This window comes from Ceratotherium simum, chromosome 11 (assembly GCF_057802395.1).
Source record: "Ceratotherium simum simum isolate JZ-2026a chromosome 11, ASM5780239v1, whole genome shotgun sequence".
NCBI classification, from domain to species: domain Eukaryota; kingdom Metazoa; phylum Chordata; class Mammalia; order Perissodactyla; family Rhinocerotidae; genus Ceratotherium; species Ceratotherium simum.
The window spans coordinates 52,402,474-52,414,447 of NC_141910.1; the positions used below are offsets into that span (position 1 = coordinate 52,402,474).

The window sequence follows — 11,974 nt, forward strand, 5'->3', positions numbered from 1 at the left end:
ACGGAAGAGGCTCACTCCTCTCTGGAGGCGACAGTGTTAACTGGACTCAGGATCTCCAAATAGGTGGCCCATGGAAGGTCACACATGGCCCTCATTTTCCCTCTCACCTGGCCCTCTTTCTTCAGCTTCCCTTCAGCTTCCCTCTGTCCTTGGCTCAGCTTTTCTGGGCCACTATTAATAAGAGGGCAACAAATTAAAATGAAAACCACCTGGGTACAAAAGGATCCTGTTAGTGTGAAGATTGCCAGAGAACAGCACTCAAAGGCTGTGAACACACATAAATACCAGGTGCAAGCTGTATGCAAATGGTCACTAGGAGGCCTCCATGACCCACCTGGGCCACCAGCATTTTTAGAATTAAGTCTCCCTAGAAACCACTGACAGACTCCCTGGTCACGTAATGGGGGCATTAAAGGTAAACCTCCTAAAGAAGGCATTTCCTAAGAAGTGCATCAGTTTCTTTTTCCACCTACACTCTTTATATAACAGAATAGTAAGAAGAGCATGCCAAGCTGGAAACCCTGGTAAGTTAGTGCAATACAAACATAAACAAAGCCATTAAAAACAGTCTGCAATGTGGCCATTTAATAGGATAAAGCCAGAGAAGACTGCCAGCTCAAGAGCAACATTCATGGCATCCAGGTACTAGACAAACCTAGTCTAGAGCAGCCACTGTGACTACATCACAGGATCGGGGAAGGCATGTGGGTGACCAAGCTTCAACCCACAACTTCTATGACTCTGCCCACCTGGAGGTGAGCTCCCGGAGGTTGCCTTCACCCAGGCAAGCCACTGCGGGGCCACGTTGATTTTATCTCCAAGTGGTGTGTCGGGCTGTGTCCCTCCATGGAAATAACTGAAGGGGGGAAAAGAGGGGATGTGAAGGACTAAGGATGGAGAAGAGGGAGGACTTGAATGGCCAAAAGGTTCAAGAGGAGTAGGGTTGGAGCCCCTGCTGGCCACATCAGAGAGAAGATGCTGGTCTTCCAGGTTCATGGCTCGGGGTCACATACCTGACTTAGAAGGCTCGCTGGATCCCAACATCTCTGGATTGCAGGAGAATGGAAAATTCTTCAGGGTCTGCAACTAAAACCAAACATCAGACACATCAGCTGCCTTGCATGGAAATATTTCAGGTCCTGAAATCTTGGTGTAGAAATGACCTTGTACTTGTTCTATCTATGTTCAAAATTCAGAAGTAACAATTGTCCTAGTCACGTTTTTCTAACCCTACCCAGGTCACCTGGTAAAAGGGACATGTGTCTACTGACAATGATTTTAGCAGGTCATAGGTAACGATGCCCCAAAACAGTTGGGTGGAGAGGGAGGGAGAATAATATAAAGAAGAATAAAAATCAATTCTTGGGATAATGAAAAAGTTCTGGAGATGGATAGTGGTGATGGTTGCACAACATTGTGAATGTACTTAATGCCATTGAATTGTACACTCAAAAATGGTTAAAATGGTACATTTAATGTATATTTTACCACAATAAAAAAATTATTGAGAAGAGACTCAATATATCTAGATTAAATGTTAAAAACTCCATTCTATGCTATTACATTTTTTGTATTACCTACTTTCCCTCTTTTAATTTGATTATTTACACAAAAGCAGGTGTATGAGGCATTATGTTTATTTGCTGCTGGAAACTGGATAAACTTGAAAGTGGGAGACTCTCGCATCCCCACTGGATTGGTGGGTCCTAAGCCCAGAGGGGCTGATGAGAGCAGAGGAGGGACTGGGCGACCAGCGCGTGGATCCTCAGATGCCTGTTAGTCCAGAGCTGCCTCTGCTCTGTGAGTGACATGGAAGGCTTTGGGAAGGGAGAGCACCTGTTTTCTCCCCAGAACTGAGAGTGGAAGGGGAAATACTCCAACAGGGGAAAATGTGCAGTAAATGAGGAGCTTGACCACATTCGCCATCACAGGAAGACACAAGTTAATTTCTCTTGAATTACTGACTGGAATAAGAGATAAAGCGTTTACTCTCAACTCTTATCTTGTGGATGTTCTGGGAAGACCTCACCCAGATGCCTTCAGATAACTCACAGCATCTGCTTCAAGGTTCACAGAGATAATAAGCCCATTTATAACTCTGTCTGGACACTTCTGGGAACTTCCCACTAGGTCTGCAGGGATGATGAGCCCCAAATTCCAGGAGAAACGGTTATGCTGCCTCTGCTCCACCAGGCAGCCCGACAGTCCCTGGGGGAAGCCGCTCATCCAGCGCATTCTCTCAAGGCCTCAGGAAGGGACCTACCAACTTGCATCAAGACTTAGATTTACCCACTAGAAGGGAATCCCATTCCCATCCCATGAGGGCAAAGCCCTCACCTCTGGCCATAGCTGCTCTTCCAATGTGTTCTCTCCAGGAGAGGTATGGGCCTGGGCGGTCCCTAAAAGAAAGCAAAAATAGTTCAGGCTATTTAGCTGGAATTAACTCCCACCCAGACTTGCAGCTGTCATGCCCTTCCTCCCAGCCCTACCTATGTGCCCAGCTCAGTAACATCCTTTGTGTTAGGAAAGCCTAGATTCCATTCTTCCAACTATCACCTCCATTGTTTGGGGCACTGTGCTTCCATTAATGCAGCCAATTAGGGCAGAACCCCAGATTGAATAGCAAAAGTATTATCATGGAGGGGTCAGCAATAACCCTATATCATGCATGGGAACATTATCACAGATTCCTTTACTGGTTTCTTAGCAAAAGGCAGAACTCTCGAGGAGGGCAGTGTTGGACAAATAGCTGCTGTTGTTTGGGGACCCAGGACAAAGCAGTGAAGGACGTTCCAGAATAGTATGAAGGGTGATGTGAGTTTAGGAGTAAAGCTAATCATGGTATTCCCAGCAGCCATGACTATACATAATAGCTGGACAGGGATTGTGTTGAGGGATCTTACTGAATGTAGGCGAAGGGGAAGAAAAGGCAGGTAGTGATACAAGCTCAACTCTAGGTTGACATAAGGGAAGCCATATTGTAGAAAAGAAACCCTATTGTAACTTTGAATGACCTCTGACTAACTAGCCCAGATATGCTCTGTGGATTTTATGGCCCCTCCCAGCTGCTATAAGTTGATAACTTTGTTCTCTTGAGTTCCTTAGGAATGTGATGACCCCCAGGCAGAGAGTCTATGCTGATAGCTGTCATGAAGGACAGCTGAAAGATCAGGGTAGAGGGCGTTGCTCAGGTCTCTGATGCACATCCAGTAAAACAAAAGACTATCAGGAACTAAGACCAGATGTCTGCCTCCACCCTGAGATCAGATGGTTCCCCCCACCCAGAGACCAGCTGCCTCCCCCACCTGGAGACCAGTCCCATATATAACTGGCCTGTAGCCTTTGTTCTGTAAAAGGGTTTTTTGGACATTAGTCGGCCATCGTCCCTCTTGCTAGCAAACTGTAATAAAAAGCCCTTTCTCTCCTACCACCTTGCCCCTTGACTATTGGCATGGCTTGCGGCAGGCAGATGAACCCCCTTTCTGGGTGGTAACAGTAGGGAGACCACAAAGATACTAGCCTTGTTCCAGCTTACCTTAGGCCTGTCTTTTAAAACATTTACATCTTTTTACTTTTTAAAAATATAATTTACATACAATAAAATAGACTCATTTTAAGTGTCCAAGTCAACGAGTTTTTCCATAAAACATTTGGCCTTTTAAATATACAAACAATACCGGAGTACAGTTAACAGCACTCTAAATAAAGAACCAAAAAATCACCCACAGTGCCATTACTCCTACAACCCAAAGTGATTTCATTTGTTCACGCTCTTGTATCCACCATCAGGCTCTGATCAGGCACACTTCTCTTTCAGGTCTAATCAATGTGGATGCAATTTTGTATCCTGCAAGCTCCCTTTAACGTTGCACTGTAAGCATTTTTCATGTTGTCACATAATCTTGATGCTTACTTCAACAGCTTCATGACACATTGATGATACTGATATGTAATCAGAGATCTGAGTCCCTTGCTTCCTCTGGCTTCTCCCCACCCAGTTCTCTGCCCAGGTGCACACTCCTTGTAAGGGCACACCATGGAAGAAACCCCAAACAGCATTAGGCAATGCAAAGGGAGGCCTGACTTGGGGGAGAGGGCTTGATTTCTTTTCCACCCCTGCCTTCTTCGGCAGCTTTACTCGTTGACCCTGAAAAGAATTTATCTGGTGTTTCAGGACAAGCAAGAATATATTTCCTTTTCACACTCGCTGTGAGATCAGGCACTGATTTCCATGTTGGAGCTCATAACAGGAATGATGCCTATAACCTGCCTCCAGACCTCAGTGACCCTTTTGAAATTCCCAGCAGAAAGCTTTCTGGGCAGAAAGAGCCACATGATGGGAAGACACAGAGGTGTAGACAAGCAAGAACACTGCAAAAAGCTGGAGCACAGGGTTTGTACCTGGGGGGCGGGGAGGGGTGGGCAGGGTGGATGAGGCTGCACAGACAGACAGCAGCCGGGCTGTGGAGCTGCAAGTGCCAGGCTACTCCAGGAGCAACAGGGAGCCATGAGCGGTCTTTGAAGAGACGAGCATTAAGGTGTGTTTTACGATGATGGTCACTCTGAGAGTAGTGGGGTGGATCAATCAGCACGGCAGAGATATGATACTATTACGGTAATATTCTTTAACAAAAGAGCAAAGGCAATACAATGGAGAAAAGACAGTCTTTTCAACAAATAGTGCTGGAACAACTGGACATTCACATTAAAAAATGAATCTGAAAATGCAAGAATCGTTCTTAGTTTACAGATCATACAAAAACAGGTGGCAGTCTGGATTTGGCCCATGAACATGGTTTCCCAACCAATCCCTGATCTAGACTGGCACTGAACAGGTCATCAGGGTGAAATGGGAGGATGGTATCTCTCAATAGCCCTTAGCCACAGGAATCAATGGCCCTTAGCCCCAAGAGTCCCCAGGATTGACCTCTAGATTCCCAGGCTGGCTGCTGCTGCCACAACTCCTCATGGGGCTTTGCCGGGACCTTCACAGGTAGAGGAACACAGCTGCTGGAAGCCAACCCTCCCCTGATCTTTGAGAAATGTCCCATTCAGCATATCTCCTAATCCTCCAGGCTCCAAGCCTGGGAGAAACATAACATTGCTCCTCAAAGAAAGCCTTTGGCCCTCTCCTTTAAATAGTAGTTTTCTTAAGAAAAGATTTTTATGACAGTGAATATACTCAGCATTCTATATTGTTTATAAAATTTTTAAAATCAAAAAATATAGCAGAAGATCTAGCCCAGTGCCTGCACAAAATACATGCTGAAATATGTTAATTTTGATGAAAGGTGTTGTTGGTTCATTATCAAAATAATCCAGGGAGATGGATGTTGTTATTAGTATAATTTTACAGCAGCAAAAGTTAAAATTTTTCTTTAGAGAGGTGGGGCTGGGCTGAGAGCTCCTATCTGCTGACTTTAGATCTAAAAGATTTGAAAAGGGCTCAAAAGAGGCTATTTTTTAAGACTATCAATGGATTCCTACACCTTTTCCTGCATCTGTTATGGAATCTTCTGGGCCTTATATTTTTCCTCTGCAGACATTCTATTATGCATTTCCATGTTGCGTGTGTGTGTGTGTGTGTGTGTGTGTGTGTGTGTGTGTCTGTTGAGGGTCTTAAAGGCAGCAAGAACTTGGGAGTCAAGAACCAGAGAGAAGAGAAGTGAAGAGAGTTAGCCCAACAATTGATGCTGTTTTTACTCTTGAAGCATTTGCCAAATCACATTCAACAGAAATCAGCAGGTGAGAGGCTACCCTGCCATCCAGACTTTAGGCAGTTCCGTGGAGGTGGGGGAAAATCCTGGAGTTCAGGGCCCGTCCAAGAGGAGGGGCCCCGGTAAATGTCCCAGGCTTTCAGTTGGCACTTCAAAGAGATTTGGCATATGGATAAATTTGAAATAGACCAGCTTCCAAAAGACTGAAGCCCTGCTTTGAATCAGTTTGATTCTTGACTAAAGTAAGGTGATCTGCCCTGACCTAGCCACCTGCCAAAAGCAAAGGTGAAGCCTTTCTGGAGGAAGATTGCATGATCCAGAACATAAAATTATCTTTCTAATTTTTCATATACAATGTCTGGATTTCAATAAAAAAATTTATCAGGATACAACACCAAATAAACAAAAACCAAGAGAGAGGAAATAACCAAAACAGACAACAAACAAGTGAAAAGTGGTAGACTAATGCGGGAATAAATGGGGAATATCCACAGCTTTGCTATCCCAATGTTTTATTCCCAGTTGGAGAGAGAGGTGAACTGATCAGATATTTAATGAGGAAATCTGGGAAATGAGAAGGGCTGAGGTATGCTCTTCACATACTCCTGGCTGACTGAGAATCTATGTATGTGCTGGGAAGACCTGAAACAGCCCGGTGTAAAATTAAAGCTAAGAGAAACTTGAGAATTGGCTGCAACTTTGTGTCCATTCCCCAACCTACACACAGATCAATCAACAGAGCCTTGCAGGCTCAAGGTGTTTGAGTGCGTCTTCCGCCCCAATCACTGACTGATCACTAAACTGTGCACATCAGGGGTGACTCCTAGGATGCCAGGTTAAAAAAATAAAAATAAAAAATAAAAAACTGAGCAAAGACATCAGTGGCTGCACACCATGGGGGAGATAGATTCCACAGTTTAAGTCCAGGCAAGTTACTAAAAAACAAACCAATAACCCTCAGAAAAATAAAATAGAATTCGGAATTCCTAAATTTTATTAAATATGTCCAATTTTCAACCAAAAGTTACTAGACATGCTGTGAGACTGAAAAGTGAGTCCCACACTCAGGAAAAAAGCAGTCAATGGAAACTGGTTCTGAGTGGGTCCACATGTTGGATTTTGCAGTCAAAGTCTTCAAAGCAGCTATTATATATATTCAAAGAATTAAAGAAAAACATGAAGACTAATGACTCGATAAATAGAAGCTATATATATATTAAAAAAAGGAAAGGAAATCCCAGAGTTGAAAAGTACAATAACTGAAATGAAAGACTTAACTAGGTGGGCTCAGCAACAGACTTGAGATGGCAGAAAAAAGAATCAGTAAACTTAAAGATCAATAGAAAGTACATTTTTGAAAAATTAGGAGGGAAAATGATTGAAGAAAAATAAACAGAGCTTCAGAGATCTGTAGATACTGTCAAGCATACAAACATACAGGTAATATAAGTCCCAGAACAAGCAGAGAGAGAAAGAGGCAGAAAAAGATTTGAAGAAATAATGACTGAAAACTTCCCATATTTGATGAAAGAAATTGAGCCACAGATCAAAGAAGCTGGAGGAAAAGAAAAAAAAAAACCCAAAACTTTAGGTAGGAAAAACTCAAAGGGAATTTCATCTAGACACATCAACTATAATAATTGACATGTCTAGGTGTAATTCTAAAGCTAAAGAAAGACAGCAGGAGAAAAACAACTTTTCACATACAGGAAATCAACATAATGATTAACAGCTGACTTATCATTGGAAACAAAGGAGACCAGAAGGCAGTGGAATGACAGATTCAAAATGCTCAAAGGAAATGATCCCAGATGGAAGTGTGGCAATATAAGAAGGAACAAAGTACAGAACGAATAGATATATAGATAAATCCAAAATAATATTGACTGTATAAAACAGAAGCCATCAAACTATGGCCCATTTTTATATGGTTCTCCAGGTAAGAATGGTTTTCACATTTTTAAAGGTTATTAAAACAAACAAAGAGATAGGGATCATACATGAGCCACAAAACCTAAAATATTTACCATATGGCCCTTTACAGAAAAAGTTTGCCAACCCCAATATAAACAATAAAAATAATATAGTGTGGGGTTTAAAATATATGTAACATCTTGCTGTGTGTGCAGACTTGGATGGAGCAAATGGAGTTACACTGTTGTAAGAAGTTACACTGTTATAAGGTTTTCCCTTGATCTGGAAAGTGATAAAAGCACTGATTTATATTCGACTCTAATAAGTCAAGGATGCATGTTGCAATCTTAAATGCCAAAATAACAAAAACTATATAAGCAGCAAGCTAATGTTGGGCAGGGTGGGGTGGTGGAACTGAAACAATAAAAATATATAATCTAAAGAAGGCAAAAAAGGAGGAGAAAAGGTCATAGAACAGGTAGGACACAGGTATGACACTGAAATATAAACAGTCAGATATCATATTTAAGCACACTTGGGAAGACAAGAAAAGAGAACCTGAGGGGGGTGTATGAGAACCTCCTTCAGTATGTGAAGGGCTGGCCTTCTTCCTTGTGGCCCCCAAACTAGGACTGGACCAGTGGATACAGGCTGTCCCTTGTTAGAATAGCCGGAGCTACTCAAACAAGAACGGGCCGCCCAGGCTACTGGTCCAAACAGAGGCTGGGGATCATGGCGGCATGTGGCACACACACGGGGCAGATGATAGGACTTTGGACACTCTTGATCTGGTCAAACTCACCAAGCCTCAGTTTCCTCACCTATAAGATGAGGTTGATAACACCTGCCTCATGGAGTTGCCGTGAGGATGAAATGCACATACACACAGCACAGTGTCTGATACGGGGTAAGGGTGCAGTAATTGGTAGTTACGACTATTATAATTTCAGCATCAGAGAGGTAGTTGGCATAGATCATCTTTCAGATCCTTCCAGTCTCAATATTCTGGGATTTCCTCATATAACTAAACGCTCAGGAGTTCAAGTTTTTAACTTGATGATAACTGCCCTGGCGTATCACAAAGAGGCTGTGCCTGGAATCTAAATGTGAAGTGTTTAGACCTGAAGACCCAGATGGAAACTTAGGACTCCTCTATCCTGTCCCCACTGACTCCTGGAGTGACTTGGGCCTTCACTGCAGTTCTCTGCTTCTCACCAGGTAAATGGGAAGAAAAATTCTCGCTTATTCCCACAGCACCTTGAGGCATTGTGGAAGAAATTGTCAAAGCACCTGTGGCATGAGTGAACCCCAATCACAGAATCCTAGGGGAATTTTTCCCTTTTGGAGGGTTGTTTTAGTTTCAAGCTCGTGGATCTATGTAGGGCTGAGAGCTCCTTGAAAAACTCCCACCTCGGTAAGGTCAGGAAGGGAAAAAAAAACCTGTATTTTTCCACCCTGATGGGAATGAAAGAGAAAGATGTCTGTGCACACTCGGAGAAACAGGTTTGGCTGAGATTAGTCATCCGAGTTGGACAGAGCTGTGACCACTTGGGTCCTGGAATCAACAAAGGGCCATCAGAGCATCAGGCCTTGGCTGGGTCGGGTCACCCACAAGTATCCCTTAGAGAAGCGCCCTCTGCAGCAGTGGTTCTCAACCCATCGCCTGCTGCCCAGCCCCCACACACAGACATTCAGATCTGATTGCCCTGGTGGGGGGCCTGGGTGTGCTGGGCACCAGCAGTTTTTAAAAGCCCTTTGAGTGATGTTCACATGCGTCTGAGGTTGAGAGCCCCAACTCTTCAAGAAAATCCAAGGTATGTTAGCCCAACAGCTGGCCAGAGGTAGGGTGATTTCAAAAGCAAAATTAAAAAGCTCATGCTTTATTAATAGAATTCCTTCATGTTTTTCTAATTATACTGAGTCTGGAGCACAATATTCCACCCCTGTCCCTGCCCTGAGGAAAGACAGTCATTTGTGACCTTGATCAAGCATTAATCTCTCTGAACCTTGATATCCTCATCTATAAAACGGGGATAAGATTGCTTCCCTGCCTTCTTGATGGGGTTGTTGTGAGGATCAAAGAACAGGAAAGTGCTGTGTGACTAGGAGAGGGCTGTACACCTGCTAGGGGTGACATGTCTCCCAGGATGAAGGTGGGGAGGACTGTCAAGGCCAACACATGTGGAATTGAGGCCACTCTTCAGTGCACATTAAATTCTAGGGCTCTTTGAAAATTATGATGTCCTCACAGCAACTCTAAAGGGTAAGTAGAGGTGGGATTTATGACGCTGTTGGCATTTTTATAGGCTCAGAGAGGCTTGGTGACTTCCACCAGCTCACACAGACCACGCCAACAAGGGTGGGGCAGGCCTTGCGCCAGCACTGCTATCCACACAGCAGTGAGCTGTCCTGTTGAGCCAGGAAGGGGAGAGTCCAAGCCAGCCAGTGTTTGTCCCCTGCACTGTTTTGGATTGTAAGCGAGTGTTCTGGGCTTTATCTGTCACTCATGCAGCACCTCATTCCCATTCACACGCAGGGCCTGTGGGATGCTGCTGTTGACCTGTGAGCAGGCACTGCACGTGACTATCTGTGGGTGCTGAGTCAGAAGCCCTGATTCATGCTGGCTGCTGCTCCAACACCTGGATTCCTGGTGCTCCGAGGAGCACGGGATGTTAGTGTCCCTCTGTCCAGTGTGGTGCTCGGGCAGTCACATGCCACACTCAGTGGATGGTGACACTGAGGATCAGAGGTCCTGGGGTAGCTAGACTGACCTCTGAATGACCTCTAGTGTTCTAGAATGGCCCAGGTGGGCAGATGTTTGAGATAAACTCATTTAATACCTCAGGAAAGTAAGACCCAGAGAGGTTAGCAAACTTGCCAAAAATCACTCAGCAAGTTACTAAAAGCACCGTGTGTGAAACTCAATTCTCCTTAACCTAGTCTGGTATGCTTTCCTTGGGAGCAAAGTCTTTTCAAAAGAAAGTTATAAAAAGGCTTGTTATTTGTGTTATTCTATAGTCTGAGTTCCCAGCACATGGAAATCTATTCTTTTGCCATATCTACAAGACCAGTATTTCCAGCTGCCCTCACCCATCAGTCAATCTAGAGTCATCAATAGGATGCCAAAGAATGATATAGGATTAACACTGTCACAGCCTTTGGGTAGACACAACCTCTAGTCTGATGAGATTACAAAAACCAGGAGAGATGATTTGGAGATTCCCAAACCACCATTCTGTAACTGCTCCATGTCTCGTGCTGAGGACCACGGGGAAATGCCAGCACCCGTTACAGATTCCATTCCAGGCAGAGACCAGTGCAGCCTCCTGTCTCCATCTCAATGCCCCCCCAATACCCAGCATCATACACCCTGTGCCCCAAGAGAGGGAAGAAGGCTCTAGGGAGCATCCTAACAGGAGAAAGCATATTCAAAGTTACTTGAGGTTTTGCCCTTGGCTCATTGTATGACCTCAGACAAGGAATGCTTTGCTTTTAGATTGTCTTTTCCTCAGCTTCCTCGTGGAAATAATTGAGGCAGAACCAGAGCCAAGAAGGAACAACCTGAAGAAGAGAGTCCCAGGATAAAGGTGAACAATTGGTACCTCGGCGGCGGCAGGCCAGAGCCCAGATCCCTCCTATACTAGTATCTTCCATGATCACTCCCAGCTCCAGCTTTGCGTTGGCCACCATGGGCCAGACCGTTAAAGGGAACCAGGGACCCCCAAAGCTGGATGGGGGCAGTAGCAATGATTAGTGAGCTCCGACAGGAGGGGAATCTCAGGGAACTGTTTGGGGGCCTCATGGTCTCCCCCATTAGGAAGGTCTCCTTCCAGAAACAACTGGAAGGTTCTGGTGTGAAGAGTGTAGCATTGCTGAGGACCACTATTTCTCACTGAAATGCAAGAATGCAAAAGGAAAAGGCTGCCTAAGGCAGAAGAAAAGCACTTGCCTTCCCAGCACCCAGCAAACTCCCTGCTGGGCCTCTTTCTAGGAGCCAGGCACACTGATTCACCAGCGTGTGGCCTCTTCCAACTCAAGACCTTTTACGTCTGAAGCTAGCAGACTCATCTTGCCCAAAATACCACCTGCATTAGGCCACTCCCCTGCTAAACAACATTTAATAGCTCCCCACTTCCCACTGCAGCAAATCCAAATTCTAGGTGTGCTGCGAGACCTTGGGCCAGTCACTTAACCTTGGTAGGGTTCAATTTTTGTAAATGTAAAATAAAAGATTTGGACTAAATCATTTTAGAAGTCTCTTTAAGCCAAAAGGCACTATGATAATCTCTATTGTTCTCCTTGTTTTGTGATTTCAAAATCCTACTTTATCTAACTTGTCACCT

General features: G+C 44.4%; 1 protein-coding gene across 1 annotated transcript in view; it reads right to left on the reverse strand.

The window, feature by feature from the left end:
- The window catches only part of PLB1 (phospholipase B1), a 127,034-nt gene extending 115,713 nt beyond the window's left edge, over nt 1–11,321 (reverse strand). Inside the window, exons 1-3 of the mRNA XM_014781358.2 lie at nt 11,234–11,321; nt 2,338–2,399; nt 1,014–1,086 (exon numbers count right to left, since the gene is read on the reverse strand). Coding sequence (XP_014636844.2) covers nt 1,014–1,086; nt 2,338–2,399; nt 11,234–11,321 — 223 coding nt within the window. The remainder of the gene's footprint in view (nt 1–1,013; nt 1,087–2,337; nt 2,400–11,233) is intronic.
- Between the last annotated feature and the right edge of the window lie 653 nt (nt 11,322–11,974).